At 44.6% G+C, this 16,110-nt stretch overlaps 2 protein-coding genes across 4 annotated transcripts in view; both read left to right on the forward strand.

Annotated features, from left to right (window-relative positions):
• The window catches only part of LOC144141092 (uncharacterized), a 49,809-nt gene extending 42,426 nt beyond the window's left edge, over nucleotides 1–7,383 (forward strand). For all 3 annotated transcript variants that reach the window (XM_077672616.1, XM_077672618.1, XM_077672617.1), the window contains one exon: nucleotides 109–7,383. In XM_077672616.1, the coding sequence (XP_077528742.1) occupies nucleotides 109–228 (120 nt within the window). In that variant the 3' untranslated portion in view covers nucleotides 229–7,383. The remainder of the gene's footprint in view (nucleotides 1–108) is intronic.
• Nucleotides 7,384–13,411: 6,028 nt separating this feature from the next.
• Nucleotides 13,412–13,810, forward strand: LOC144143165 (uncharacterized). The gene has a single exon (XM_077674967.1). It carries the CDS (start codon nucleotides 13,466–13,468, stop codon nucleotides 13,808–13,810), a length of 345 nt encoding a protein of 114 aa, XP_077531093.1. The 5' UTR covers nucleotides 13,412–13,465.
• The last annotated feature ends 2,300 nt before the right edge of the window (nucleotides 13,811–16,110 follow it).

A 16,110-nucleotide genomic window follows, 5' to 3' on the forward strand; every position in this document is an offset into this window, starting at 1 on the left:
CGTCAGCACATTAAACAACCACAATCAATCAATCAATCAATCAATCAATCAAACTTTTTGTGACCGACTTAACCAATTGGCGACCCCATTTCCTCTCCTCCCTTTCAGTACGAGCCCATCTCTGGTGAACCCACAACCAGTTCAACGAGCCAGACGTCGCTGTGCTGTTCCAGTCCACTGCCTGTTCGTAAAGAGCTGCCGCCCGACGCCATTGAACCCCATCTCTGAGCTGCCCTGGGGCGTTCGCCTAGTCAATGCGTTGCCCTTTCAATCCCTACTTACTTGATCCCTTCGATCTTCAAGCATCAGCAACCCATCAGCGCCGATTAAGACGTGTTCAAATCTTTTTCGATCTGTTTCAACAGCATCATGTTATTCTGTATCTGTTACTCCGTATTCCGTATCTGTATTAGCACTGCGTTTGAACTTGACGCGACAAGTTGTTACGTCGGCATGTATGGACGTTAGAAATTATCTTGGAATGATTTTAAACGCACATTACTGTTTTGTCACCTGTTGAGATTTTTGCGAATAATCGGTGTCTGACCAGGTATTACATCTGCTTCGTTTAGTTTGCAACTCTGGTTGTTTCGTTGATCTCTACTGAGTAACACCAACCTCAACGTTTCTAGGTTTTTTTGTTATAATACTACCCTCAAAACGGAAAGTGAACGTTAGGGTACGAAGCTTGGTGTGCGAATTTTACATTTGCGTCCAGTAAAGCTCAAGTTGGCATTGTTTTATCTTTAAGGCTCAAGTAGGGCAACTTAAAACCGAGTGATTTTAGCTGTAAAAGGCAGGACTAGCTTACTCGCCATGGCAAAACTGAGGAATGTTACTACGGGGATGAACATGACCAATGCAGCTCAGTGGGAGTGCATACTTACTACTAAGTCATATCGGCATGACCACTTCAGGTGTGATGGTGCTAACGAACAGAAGATAGTACCTCGATTTTGTAATTGTGTATTGTAGATGCGTCTGCTCAATGAAGTGAACGGAATGTCTTAACTGATCCCCGCTCATTAAGTAAACTTTTTTTTTTTTTTTTGCAGACGGATTATGTGTAGCTTTTGAAGGTGAGCACAACTTAAGCTTTTATTTTTGGGTGTATTTGTGACTCACTTGTGAGAACTGGAGAGCAGTCAAAGAAACCTATTCTCAAATATTTCTAAGACAGAGTGTAAGTAAATGCAAAATAATTGCAAAATAATTGGTGCAAACTTAAGAGAGGATTTGTCAAAAGTAGAATGTTTTCTGATGAACCTGCTCAAGCTTAGCCAGTGTTACAACTTTGAGGAGGACAATTTCATGGTGAGAAGGTCTAACCAGATGCAGTGATTTGCGCTTTCTCGCCCTCTCGGGATGGACATTAGAGCACCCGGTGAGGCTGTTAAGAAAGGTGTGGTTAATTAAATTCCCCGAATCTTCAGGCGGGAAAAGTACCGTATTTACCCAATTCTAACGCACGCCCGATTCTGACGTGCAGACAGTTTGGACAACGAAACAGAGAAAGACTTACACCTCTGATTCTTATGTGCACACTAAACTTTTGGGATCGGGAAAAACAAAACTTGAATAAGGGTTTCACTGCGGTCAATGGGGTTGTGGCCCACGCTTTGCACGCTCATCTGGCCGGCGTCTTCAGGAGCGCACACTTACGTTATTGCTGATCCTTTAGATGAATTTGGATACCCAGTTCCGCTGACCTTAAACTTGCTCCTGGAAAATTTCAGTGCCTAGCCAGACTGTAGTTCTAACGTTTAGCACCCCAGTTGTTACTGGCATGAGGTCAGCTCAGAGATTCTTCTCAAACTGAACCAGTTTGTCTTCGATCTTTGGAGAGCGGCATGTCTACGGGGTGACTTAGTGAGATATATGTGGCCTTTGAGTTTCCATCGGGCATGGTCATACTGTTTGAAAAAACTGTAAGCACGCATGTGCTAGCTCTGTTGCCACTGGTATGTAAAATATCCTAAAAAAACTGGCTTTCGTAGGGGAAGTGGCGACCTGCATTTTCACTTCTGCCGTCATTTCATGAAATACATCAGCGGAAAGGTTTCTAAAGCTAAAAACAAAGCCCATTCTAATAAGCCTAAGCTCCCTGCATACTTGTCAGCATTGTTGAAACAGGCGAATGGTTCAACATCGCAAAATGGCAATGACAGTTGGCGAAACAAAATTTCCACCAATTCGGTTTTGTGTCAAATAATGGCACGTGGGTAACTTTTCAAGAAATATGGTGCACGTTAGAATCAGGGAAGTACGGTTAGCTTCAATTTTCACCACCACGTTGCTTTAAAGCATGACGCATGCTTAGAAGGCCTGACTTGCCCATGCCGTCACAGCAAGACAGCTGTGTCTTCGTCATTTGTTTTTCAGGAACCAATATTGCCTTCCATGCTTCGGGTTAATGACTTACAGTGTAGGCTTAACGGGAGCAGTTTAAACATTGGTGATTTTTGACTGGGGCATTGCTGTGACAAGACTTGTGATGTTAATATTTATTTTTTTATAGTCCAGCGACATGTTTGACATTGACTGTGTTTCTGACTCATCTGTTAGAGATGAACGAACCATTTACCATTGCACACTTTATTTTTTTATTTTAAGGTGCTGAACACAAACGGTTGCTATTTACCTTAACTTCCAGCCTCAACAGACACAGTCGTGGAGATAGACAACGATAGGACAAGCACTGTCTACTTGTTCATTCATTCAAAGTAATGGTCTGAGGGCCGATTTTTCTAGGTTGTTGTTGAGCATTTCAGTCAATGTTTCCCTTCATACCTTGGCCCAATGTCATTCACCTCTTGGTGATGCGATTTACCTTTGAACAATCTTTTGCTATGCCCATTTGAGTTTCTCATCTAGACTTGCAGCCCAAATGTAGCCTTTTTTGTCGGAAAAGCGAAATTTTTGGCAGCTGTAGGTTTAATTTGGACACCATTTGTTTCCTGATCTCTCATCTTATTTTGTAGCTGGTGTCCATCACTGCATGAAAAAATTCAGACTACCATACCGTAGTGAAAAGAAAAGCTACTCTATGCTCAAGATCAGCTGAATTTTATCGCATGCCTTCTGCATCTGAAACACAGATTTTTTTTTTTTAACTGTGGTGTGGTTTCGGGAGCAATTTCCTGTTTGGAAAGCACTTAGCATTCTACCGGTGTCATTTGTTGGCAATGTCGGCACCTTAAGTTTATCACCTTAAGGAATACCATATGAAGGTTGTTATTGAAGCCTTTTTACCCATACGCTTATACACATTTGAGTCATGTATATAATCAAGGATGTGTGCTCTTTTCATTAGTTCTGTATCGTAACATCATTAAGAGGCAGGCCCAACGAATTGTTGATGAAAACGGGTGAAGGCTGCATAACGCTTTGATTGTGTTCGCTTTTGGTATTGCAGTGAGGACATGTACTTCACAAATAGTCTTTTCATTTTCTATTTCTTGCCGTGTTGTGTGAGACCAGTGATTAATTAGTTGTGGTTGCTTGGCTTTGCTTCTGTGATGTGTTGTGAAAAAAATGGAAGGTTGCTTTTGTTTCATAGTGTGACTGTTTCATGGGCTTTTAAATGGTTATTTCTCCAAGAGTCATTGTTATATAGGTGAATGAGGAAGCTTCGGAAATGTCGTATGTACGGCTTGCCAACGCGTTACATCCATCGCGGTGTTTGATGCATCGAATTTTCTTTAAAAGACAACTTTCCTTATTTACGCTTCTGTGAGTCTGGTTAAGTTCCTTGACAGCAGATAGCCTGAGATCCCAATGAGGCCACTGAATTGAATGATTGAAAAATTGGATTTACTGTGCTTAAAATAAATTGAGCGTGGCCTGGTCATTTGAACAAACTTCTTTTTGCACTTGCTAAATGTGTTACAGTGCACAGATCCTAGTCGGAATGAATTATTGTGAAGCTGTTATTGTTCAGTTGTATGCTTAAGTGTTGGGTAATAACTTACAGAAAACCAACTGAATAGATTCTTAGGAAGAGTGTGTTCCTGAATGTTTGTCGCTCTAGAAACATGAAAGGTCACTTTGCATGGAAGTTGCACTGCAGTTGTCCTTAATTTCGCTTGGTCTTGAGTGTTATTGAGATGTTCAAAATGTACATACTTCCTTGGTTTGTTATTTAGATAATAAGCCATGCAAAGGCTGAAATGTGCTTCTATTAAATTGCTTGGCAAAGTTAAACAGGAGGATTTTACACTTGAAACAATGACTACACAAAAGCTTTGGACTGCACAGAGCAGTGAGGTTCATTTTCCTCCTGAGTGTGTGACAAACAATGTTCGAATTGTAGGTTTCTGGATATATAGCAGATATATAGTGGTTGTTCCCCAAGTTCTGCTCACACCTTTGACATTTTTAATGTCTTTATTATGGAGACCGTAGATGTGCAAAGTTAAGAAGAGTTGGGAAAACAATGCTTATCTGCTGTTGGTTACCTCTGGGGCACTTGTTCTTGCACAGATGTTTAGCTCACCGTAGTGCTCAAAGTATACCGTCTCAAGCACATTGTTTAGTCAATTTTCTTCTGCTCAAGTTCTAATTTGCTCACTCTTTTCTCAAGTAGTCTTCTCCTCAAAGCACAAGCCCACCTAATTCCCTAGGTAAATATAAGCTGCTCGAATGAAAGGCTCGTAATGTAGCTGTCATAATTTTGCTGAGAGCACTAGCATCACTGATGATGTGGTTGGTAAGACTGGGAAGATACTTCTAAGAAACTACTTGTACCGAATAATTCAGCTATCGCTAACTTTGCTCTTGGTGGTGCCACAACTCATTCTGAAGGCTGGTAAGTTCGTGGTGGTCATGGACTAACATCATTTTTTTTGCTCCACAGGCTTCATGTTTCAAATATTCGAACTGCTACTAACAGAGTTTGCTGTATTTTGTGGTTGGCTATTCTTAGCCATTGTTTTTTGTGGAAGGATGAGCTTCCTACATTGTTCACTGAACAAGTTTTTGAGGGTAATCGCAAACCCCTAATTCATTTCCTTTCTCAATGTTCAGTCATTGATTCAGTGTTGAAAACCTGCTGTGAGATTATTCAGGACATAGAAGTGGCCACGTACATGTGTGTGATGTAGGAATGTCACAAATGTTGGCGACTATTTGTTATAGTGCAGTTCACTGTTAAAGGGAACATGGTGGTCCCTTGCCTTTGCTTGCAAAATGCCTCCTATGGAAACTCAGATGGATATATGCAGGGGCAATGGGGGCCTTTGGTCGTGTCAAAGGCCAATTTTAGAGGCCTGCCATGCTGATTTCGTACACCCAAATGCCAGCATTAGCAGACGTTCTTAAGAATTCAAGTCACAGTCGTGTTCCCTTTTAAGAGTAAACCATAAATGTACTTTGGCTCAAATTCTGTGTTTTTGTAGGGGCTTGACTTGCGAGATACAGTTTGTTCTCTCCGTGATTCATGTGTACTTCAGTATCTGTTGATGATGGCGATGGTTGCTTTAATTATACCGTTAGTGTGTTGATGATGATGAGGTTAATCAAGACTCATACTGAAGGGGCGGGGGATTGAACTGTCATTATTAGGTTTCCTTCTGCTTGGCAGACACTGTTGATGCATAGGCATGTTGTCATTGCATGAAACATATTTTTGAAGTAACAGTTCTTTAAGCACTACTCACATTGGAGCTCAGTTAGAACGCCAGTGACAAAAAATTCCTACATTAAACATATTGCACATGTGTGTGATTACATAGACTGTACCCTTATATTCAAGTTCACCCGAATTAGAGCTCACATGTCAGCTCAACGGAAGCATAGTACAATGTCCTCAAACATACCTATTCACAGCTCAGAGAGGAAGCTTTGTGTGCAGTTGTAGCACTCTTGGCATTCTGCTCATGAAATGGTCGTGTAAGGAGTCTATCTGCCACTTAGCAGTGTCATAACACAAACACTCTTCAAGGTGCTTTTCAAACGGCCACTTTCTTGGTTATTTTTTTGAAGTGGAAAATGCGCTTTGAAGAAGTTAATGTTTTGCAAGAACAGGCAAAAGTGCTGTTTGAGAAATTGTTGAAGCAGTTACTAGGAGATTCTAAGCACTTTGTCAGAACAGGTTTTCTGGAAAAACAGAAGGCCGGGTTTGGGGGCTTTAGACTTAAGCAGTCGACTGAATGTGTCAAGTGAATTGTTCACTGCCCATTGAATTTGTGCAAAATCAAATTTTGTAGATTTTAACTTGGTCTACCTGCCTTTCCCATCACTTTTCACTGCGGACTGGCAGTAATGCTGAGCACTGTCAAAGTATTGCCGGACATGGCACAATGGAACAAGAGGAAAAGAAGTGTGAAAGACATCATGAGTTTGGTCAAAGTGACGAGGATTTGGAAGATAAGACAAGTACTGGCTGTGTGATGGAAGGCTGAGAGCTAGTGCATTGCCACAAACCTGGGTTCAGGGATCCTATGTGTGTTCACCCTGGCAGGAACTTTTGTAGCTTTTGCAAATGTTAGAAACCATTTGCTGAATGTTGTAATGTGAGAATGCACAGTCGCGAATGTTTAGGTACTGTCTCCATGCAACCAGTTTTAATGAGTGCGAAAAACTGAAAGAAAAGCTTTTCATTCATTGATCATTTCAACTTTCTAGAAGTGCTGCCGTGTAGCTACCTAGCAGAATATTTAAGCGCAGCCACTTTGTTCTATCTGAGATTATCAAAAAGCTAACAGCCCATAGATTACTGCCGAGGAATCAAATTGATTTTGTTGCATTGACAATATTGTGACGTGAAATTGTGTTTGTCCGAGTTGACTGTACCTTTGCTGTGTGTCAGATGTTTGGTAGTGGTTAGTCTAGTTGCTGCCGCAACATTGCATCGGTTAATTATGAATGGTTGTTGCAAACATCTAGCATTATGACTCTTGTTCATCAGGAGAAGTGTGCACTCCTAATCAGAAAAGCAAACTTTCAAGCATGGAATTATGACCTGCAGTGCCATTTTTGCTGGAGCTATAGTTTTTCAAAGTGTAGAGCTATTGTGATGGTTGTACTCTTTTAAATGGAGTTCAGGGATGGTGTTTCAGTTCCTCCCAATGCAAAAAAAATAAGACAGTTTCTTTGGGTCTTATTTTATTCTGTGGTGGTGCTTGCTTGATACAGTGTGACAATTTGTGTGGCTTTTGTTATCCTAGAGCGAAGCAAACAACGAACACAAAGTGTACTTTAATTTTGCGCTTGCCTGTCTTGGTGTACGTGTTAGCCTTGAGCTGTTTTGAAGCACGAGTTATGCCTGAAATATGACGATAATGTCTCCTGGTGTGCTTATTATTTAAGCTTTGTAGTACTGTTAAAAATAAACGTTGTATAAAATGTTTTTGTTAATAAATATAGTGTTTCTTCCCCGTGCAATCGTTTTTGTGTTTTGCTGCAGCAGCCTGCTTAAAACTGAGCAGTCAGGCTCGCTCAGAATCGCTTCAGCTGCCACCATGCCATGAGGTTGTATATTTGAGTAAGAATATTTGCTGTCCTTTGTAACATAATTTAGATTAACCCTTTCAGCCCTGAATTTTTTATTAGTGGCAAAAAGCTTTTTGTGCATTGTCTTTATTACTGGGACCCTATAAGGTTACAAGCGAGAAATTGAGCTTGTTGTGGAAGCAATTACCGATTGCAGGACATCCACTTGAGTCATGAGGCAATTAAAATTTTATATGCCAACAAAAAAAAATTCTTGCTTGTTACCCTAAATTTTGGAAGCCCCTGAGCCCACACACTCAAAATAAAGCTGGCATTGAAAGTATTTTGAGTTACAGCCATGTAATCAAACTATGAGTTTGGTTATTGGGGCCACCTCGACGTCAGTTTTAGGGCACGGCCCTTTGGCGGCCGTCTACGGGCTGAGCCGCGTTGTCGGCGTAACCGAGCGAACGATAGCAAGACCGACAAGTGAAAAAAAAAGCGAACGATGAAAGGAACCAAAGGAGGAGGGTGTCGCGAAATTGAAACGGGAGGGCGTTTCGCCGTGGCAGCGCGAGCCAGCGCTCTCCGAATGTTCCATAATCCATTTCACAGCAGCCCCCAGGGGCTATTAAGTGAAATAAAGACATGAAACAACAACTACGAATGTTTGCGGTGGGGAAGGGCAGGGGGCAGTACTGCGTGCCCACACAAGGCGCTCGACCGGGCGACGCCTGGCTTTCGCTTCAGCGTTCGCTTAGACGCAGTTCGCGGTCCCTTCCTGAGACGCACTTCGCGCCGCCGACGTAGAGGCTCATCATCGCTGCCGTTGAGAGAACCCACGGGTGAGTGCTGCCCCAGTGCACTGCTGCTGCGCCCAAATATCGCATTAGGGAGTATCGTAATCGCCAGCCAATTCTTTTACTTCACTACGATGTCTTCCTCTCTCCAGTGTTCAGCTGTAGCAAAAAACGAAGAATGGTGATATCTATCGAGAGAGGCATCCTTGAAGAACTATTTTCTAGAAAACTAGCTTTATACTTGGTTTTGTTCCGGAATTGCTAGAAGAATTTTGGTTAATGTCCTAAATATAGGACACCAGGGCCGGAAGGGTTGAAACAAATTGTCAATTTATTTGTGTAGTCTGGTTTAATGAGCTGAAGGGTGGTTATAAGCTGCAACTATCACTACTGTTCGGTGAATCATGGGTAAAAAAGCTCCTTGCCACTCCCTGCTAGAGTTCCTGTATATAACTCTCTACTCCCTGCACGCTCCCAGCGCCATCTAATGGTTCACTTCGAACACTCCTCTTGTTTTGAGCAAATACTAGAAGAACCTCGCTGTTCGTACTCACCCTTAGGATACAATCGCGAGTTTTCAGGCGGACGGGCTTGGTTCAAGCCCTAGCCGGGCCAAGAATGTTGGAACTTTCGCTATTTTTGTTTTGTAAATTGTTCTTCTGGCTCAATTCTACGCATTAGTTTCGTAATTAGGTCTGGTATAAACACGTTGAATTAACGTTCTGCACCACATCGGAATTACCTGGCTTGTACCTATCTCGGAACGAGCAGTCATGCTTGGAATGAGCAAATCGCTATTTACGGCGTTCACCTTGTAAACAACTTATAATAAAGAGGAACACAGTACAAAACTAACAGTGTAAATGTATACAAATGAAATCCAGAATTTTATTGAGGAAGTTTGACGCACTACAAACACGAGATTTACAGAAATGGCGCCAGGGCTTCTATAAGAGAATATAAAAGCATTTGTCCTGGGTTGTTATTATGCTGTTTTTCTGGTCCAGGGAGAGGGGAGGGGGGGGAGCAACCGTGGAAGGCCCTCATACCCGGCACAGGAACCTGGGGTATGATCCATCCATTTATCCATTTCGCAAGTGAAGGATCTACGAATCCAGGGAGCTAGCTTCCATGGAAATGGATTTGAAGCATCACTGATACTCCAACTGCACTCCACAATGTCACAACTTGATCTCGTCATCCGATTGTCTAGTTCTAGCAGCTGATACTCAGCAGACTTGCATATGGGACACACGTTCATCATCATCATCACCACCACCACCAGCCTATCTACGCCCACTTGAGGGCGAAGGCCTCTCCCATGGATCTCCAATTTCCCGATCCTGTGCTAACTGCGACCAATTAATCACCGCTAACTTCTTGATCTCATCTGCCCATCTAAATTTCTGCCGCCCCTGCCACGCTTGCCTTCTCTAGAGATCCAGTCTGTTACCTTTAATGGCCAGCGGTTATCTTGCCTTCGCATTACATGCCCTGCCCATGTCCATTTCTTCTTCTTAATCTCTACTAATATGTCCTTAACACGCGTTTGTTCCGTGACCCAGCCACTCTGCTCCCTTCTTGTCCCTCCCTCTAAAGGAGTACTGACACGAAATTTTCGCGTAACGTTTTTTTTTTTTTTTTGCTGCCATGGATGCCTATTCGCCCACTGATCGTAGAATGGCACATTAGAAGGTCGATCGTAGCGTAAACAATCATTTACAGCGTCGTTTATTCGTGGCAGTCTCGGTTTCGACCAAACGAACGCCGAGCGGCCGCCATGACAGGAGGTAGCACCTGACATCACCATTCTTGTCGCGCCGCTGCAGGTCTGGACGCGCGCGCGCGCGCGAGCGCACGCGCCCGTTCATAGCGGCCGAAGTCTTCACCCTTCCCGCGCTCCCGAGCAGCATGACGTCAGTCCCTAAACCATTTAGCGCTCGTCCTCGTCCCATCTCTTGGTTCGTCCTGTGTCTGCATTGCGCTTAGCCTACAAGCATAGCGTTAAAGGGACCCCGAAAAGCTTTGTGAAGGTGGCAATCAAATGCATTCAGGTGGTAGAACGCATAACGGGGGATTTTTGAGCCAAGTGTGAGCCCCATACGTTGTACGGATAATTTGTAAACAATTTTTGAAGATCGCCTTTTTCAGCCGATGGGCGCGACGCCGCAGCGAGCCGACCGCGGCTGACGCAACGGCGACCGCGGCTGACGCAACGTCGAAGGCGCCCCCTGATTCGCCCAATCGCCGGCGAGGTCGGCCGCCGGCGGCGTCACTGCCATTGGCTTCCGGCTGCTCTTCCTCCTTTCTGCGTGATCCCGAGGCAAAGGCGGCAAAGGCGGGTCCGCAGCGATTGACGCGTGCCTAGGCGCAGGAATGTAGCTAGCGCAGAACGGAAGTCGAGCGTCGCGATGTCACATGGCTATTCCCAGTGTTTCCAGCTGCTTTGAAGGAAGCAGAGAGGGAGGAGGAGTCGATCGGCAAGTAGGGAGAGGTGCATTTAATTGCTTCTGGCGCAGCTAATACTGAATGTAGATCAATAATTCCAACGGCATTGCATCGCTATATTGGTGCTACGCGACAATACAGGCCTTTTGTAACTTTTACAGAAGGCTTTTCTGGGTCCCTTTAAGTTGGACCCCTTTCGAGATCCTCCAAGTTTCTGCCGCGTAGGCGACTACCGGTAAGATGCAGCTATTATACACTTTCCTCTTCAGAGAAAATGGTAGGCTGCCATTTGTTATCTGAGAACGCCTGCCGAATGCACTCCACCCATTCTTATCTTTGTAATTATCGATCGCTTCCTCATGGTTAGAATCCGGGGTCACTACGTCTAGATGACTCCGGCGTAGTGACGTAGTGACAGACGTTCAACTCCGACCCGAAGAACAGTCCCAGTTGGATGGTCTCACCCATCGATCCTGCAATATTGGCGGTGAGCGCGACCACGGGCGGCGCTGCGAAGTGCGCTTCCGTGACGTCGGCGATTCTCGCATTTGTCGTCTGCTTCACTCGGGCTCGCTCTCCCTTTGCGCTCGGTTGACGTCTGATGCTTTTTCGCAGCAGATTTTGCGTGTGCGTAACTTTTTATGATATTACTCGACTTAAAAATCGCATACACTAGCTCAAAAAGTGAGCTAAAGTATTGTTTTGGATACCTCTACGGAAGAAACATTGCCGGCGTCTCCCATTCCTTGCGAAGCCGGTCCTGTGTGGAGCGCGAAGAGTCGGAGCGTTTTTTATAGGCGGCAGCTTCTGTATTTAGCAGTCTTTCGAACAAAGGGAACAGCCAGCTGCCAGTAACCGACAGCAGCGAAAATACAAGACCAAAGCAAACTCCAGGCCTTTGGGGCTGTCGGCTCTGGCAGAAGGCATTGCGAATCCCGGTAATCACAAGTGAGGTAAGACAGCTTTTGCAAACTTGCTGAACGCTGGAAAGTATTATATCACATCACTTTGCGTTGCCATGCATGAAAGTATGCCGACATGCACTATGGGCTGCAAAAACTCTGGGTTGAGTTCCAAATAACCCACTGTGCGTATGGGCGCGTGTTGGTTTAAACCAGGATCCTAACCAATATGGATGTTTATTGAGCGAAACGAGGCACGTCTACGGCAAAGATACAGTAACAGTATGTTTGTTCAGACCTGGAGGGATATTTCGGTGCATTACCCACAGCCATATATTCCAAGTATGCAGATATGCGTTATAGGAAAAGTGCACTATAGAAGAGGAGGAGGAGCAAATAACAGTAGAATCTAGCTGATTAGTGGGCCGGGTCCTCAGTCCAGGACAAGAGAGTAACGGTAACTCTCTCCAATTCATAGAACGCCATAACCAGTAGAGATTTGTTCTTTACGCCTCGAAGGGTTGGAAAACACTGAGATGCTTGTAAATATTCATCAGTTTCGATTATTTTAGTATATGTACGTGTACAATTTATTGCGTTTGTTAGCGAGTATATCAAGCCTTCAACATCGTAATCATGCCATAACTGTTCGTGTTGAGAGTCAGTTAGTTATGATAACGATGGTTACGATAAAACTTCGGAACACAAAAGCCGCCTTCGAGCACTCTGGACAACGTTGCCTGGGGCCCGATCGCGGTGGTGTAGCACAAACCTTCTCATTGTATTTGCATGTGAATAAACAACGCACGCTGCGGATATGCACATTCTCGCATGCAGCCATAACGAAAGTCAATTTGTGAAGAAGGGAATGTCTGCCATACGGCCGGAAGAAAATATCCACAGGATTTTTGTGAGCCTCCGAAACATCCCCAAACCTACTAATAAGACGTTCGTGACGGTTAAGAAAAATTAATGCGTTGGGCAGAAAAAAAAAGCAAGAAACATTAATCCGATGCAAGACAATAACGAAAGAAACAGAAGAAAGCCGCTATATTTCCTGCTGTGCGATGAGCGTGTAGAGGCCGCTGCTTGGTACGTAGTATTAGACTGTTGAGTCTTCATAGGAGCATCTCAAAAATACTGCAGGGAAGCCTACGCATTTTGAATACTTATCGAGAAGCTCTGATCGCTGATCCTCGCGAATAAGCAAGAAAGGACGAGTTACACACGATTTTCTGACCGATACTCTGAAGAAAGTTGTTCTCTATCTCTTCGTGTGTTGCAAACTTGTGGGGGATACAGCTTCAAATTATTCAGATGCGTCAGAAGCTGGCAAAATAACTAAGTCGCTAGAAATACGCTTTTTAACGCACTACAGCAACGAAGCGGGAGATTTCTAGCCCAAGTACTGTTGCCCCTCACAAGCGGAGTGTAGCAGGCGCGAATCCCTAAGCCGACGTCAGAGCCAGGGGGCGCCACTCAAAGATCTCACCGCCAATAGCCGCTCGTAGTTGCAACTTCCTTTCCACCTTGCGGCGGGTATAGAATTCCGAGCTCGAAGTAGGTGAAGGTTCCTCCGCTGTGTTTTCACAGTTCTCATCAGTCTGCTCATGCTACACAGCGTCAAGAACACAATATATTCAAAGCGAACGTGTAGATGGCGTTAGGAGCGTGCAGGAAGTGCCATGGAGATGGGATGAAATGGCGCTTCCGAAAAAGAGGCTGAAGAAGAACAGCCCGAAGAAGAAGAAGAAGAAGAAGAACAAGAAGAAGCACCCGCGCGCTCTGGAAGCTTTCTCGATGTCCACCACCAACCAACCAACCATGTCCACCCTGTCATGTGCCTCGGCCAACTACTACCGGAGCTTCTCCCCCGCAGCGCGCATGGCCGAGGCCCCCAGGAACCTGAACGTTTGGCGGGCGGCGCACGTTCTCATCTTCCTGTGCTCCATCGGGACGTCGCTGGGCGCGCTGCTCACGTACCGCAAGATGAACACGAGCCTGCAGACCACCATGGACAAGTGCATGCTGTACACCAAGCCCTGGGTCGAGCTCAACGCCAAGACGAGCAACTGCCGCATCGTGCTCAGGCGCACCGAGTGGGGCGGCGTGTCGCTCTGCAACTTCGTGCTCTTCGCCATGCTGGCCTCCTTCGTGTACGGCATCATCTCCGTCTGGTTCTTCATCATGTACGCGCCCAGCCGAGACGTGCACGACGAGGACAGGTGAGCAGCGCTGGTCTGCGCACTGTATAGCAGATCCCTGTTCAAACGAAACAATCGGTGCGGTATTTAAAAAAAAAAAGGCGCTAAAAGCGGTGATGATTTGGGGTAAGTTTGCACCACAAGCAAAGGAAAGGGATGACAGGTGTAAGGCCTAGGTATAGGAAACGAGCTTCCCATGTCAGAGAACAAATTATTGTCAGGGGTGTTGTAGAGATAGGGACTTTGGCAGCGAGGAAAGTGGGTAACTGGTGGTTCATCAGGATAACTCAGAAGTAACCAAAACTATTAACTCAATGTATGGACGAAATCAGAAAATTTCGGTGCGAATAGATATCGGCATCGCAAAACAGAAACGGCTGTAGGAGCATGGGAAGGCCTTCGTCGTCCTGCAGTGGGCGCAACTAGGCTAACTATGGTGATGATGACGATGACGATGGTAAATATAATGAAGTGACTTTGTTATAAAAAAGGTTTTAGCGCATATACAGCATGACTCCTCGCGGGAGGTACAGTTCTAGAGCTGTAGAATGTGAATGTATGTTTGTGCTGACGTAAATGTTGAACCGGGTGTATCTGGCAGTGTGCCCATCATAGTAGAACGCTAGTTCTTTTTGTTTTTAAAAAAGGCGAACAACGATCGAGGCATGCCCACGGCGATCGCCTGAGCACCTTGAAAAATGGCAGGGACCTTTATAAGTGCTCCAAGACTGTTTTGGATACGATCAGCAGGGCAGGCAGCTCATTGATATTTTTGGCGCTGACTGCTTGCCGAAAGAAACGGGTGGAAGTGTAAATGATATATTTGCTAAATGTCACCGTAAACTTCCCTCTTGTTATTGCCATTTGTATCCCTTCAAGAATAAAGTGAGACAAATATGTTGTAAATATGACATAACAGCAACTTGGCCAACGCTACAGCCTTCGCCTTCACTTCGCCTTCTATTCTGATTTCCTACGGCGGGGCGTTCACGCGTATTCTTCGCATGACTGTATTTGTTACCCTGTTCAAAATAAATTTGTTACCCATCAACATGCGAATGTGAAGAGAACAGCATGAATCAAGGAAAACGTTTGCGAGTGGAAGGCATTCTAACTCGACTGCAAGAGGTGACTTCATAAAGACACAATGCAAGTCTAGTCCATTCAGAAGTCTGCTTTCGTCTAATAACGATCATGCCACTGTTAACTTAAACTTCAAAGAATTATGTAGGGATTATACTATCCCCACCCACTATGTTTGTTTGTACGGATGGCGGCGAGCGACCAAAACCACCACCATTAAACGAAACCAATCTCATTTGTGGTCGTGATGGAGTTGAGGAAGTTACTGAAAGCTAGTTCTTACAAAAATAAACAAGGTTGTATTTTGTCCTGTTGGTCTTAGCACTCACGTGGGCACAATTGTTGAAGCAGTAGTGGAATGAAACAATACGACCGATGATCGGTTTAAATCCTTGGTGTTCTTCCAGAACCTTCTATAAGGCAAGTTGACCAATCTGCATTGCGTCATGTTATCGGTGTTGCCTGATTGCAAAGTGAGACCAGGCCTGGACAAGTGGTAGCCAAAATGTCTATTGTCATTACTGATATAAACACACAAAAAAGAATTCGCCGCAAGGTGATACGAGCGTTTGCTCTATTTGAAAGTAAAACCTTTAAAGGAATGTTACATGTACGACCAATCAAGTCACAATGCAGAAAGCAAAAAAGTCGCGAACGAAAACAAGATAGCCCAATTGGTGGGTTCAACATACACTACGTGAGCTCATAGCAGCATAACTTCGCCCTAACTCACGCATTTTCACGGAGCGGGCATCAAGGTGTTCCTTTCGAGGACGCGACGGCACTCCTACTCTCCTTTCTTAAATCTCATTTTCCTGCTCGAAGTTATCCGAAACTTGGAAAACCAACCTTCTCGGGGGTTCTAACATCGGTCTCTAACGCCGTCGTTTAAACCTAGTACTAATTCACCGCGATGTAAACCCACCGCAATCACTGGTTCAGTGGCTAAGGCGTTATGATGCTGAGCCCAAGCACGCTGGTTGGAGCTTTCCTGATGTGCGTAAAAAGCAAAAAACACTCGTGTGTCGATAATCGGCACACGTTAGCAATAGGCATGGGTGATCAAAATTAATACGGAGCCCTCCACAGCGGCGCGCTTTATAGCGCAGGTGTATAGCTTCGGCGAGTTAAACGTTAAATCAATCAATCAATCAATCAATCAATCAATCAATCAATCAATCAATCAATCAATCAATCAATCAATCAATCAATCAATCAATCAATCAATCAATCAATCAATCA

This window comes from Haemaphysalis longicornis, unplaced genomic scaffold (genome assembly GCF_048455015.1).
Source record: "Haemaphysalis longicornis isolate Haplotype H1 unplaced genomic scaffold, Haemaphysalis longicornis Haplotype H1 scaffold_6, whole genome shotgun sequence".
NCBI lineage: Eukaryota > Metazoa > Arthropoda > Arachnida > Ixodida > Ixodidae > Haemaphysalis > Haemaphysalis longicornis.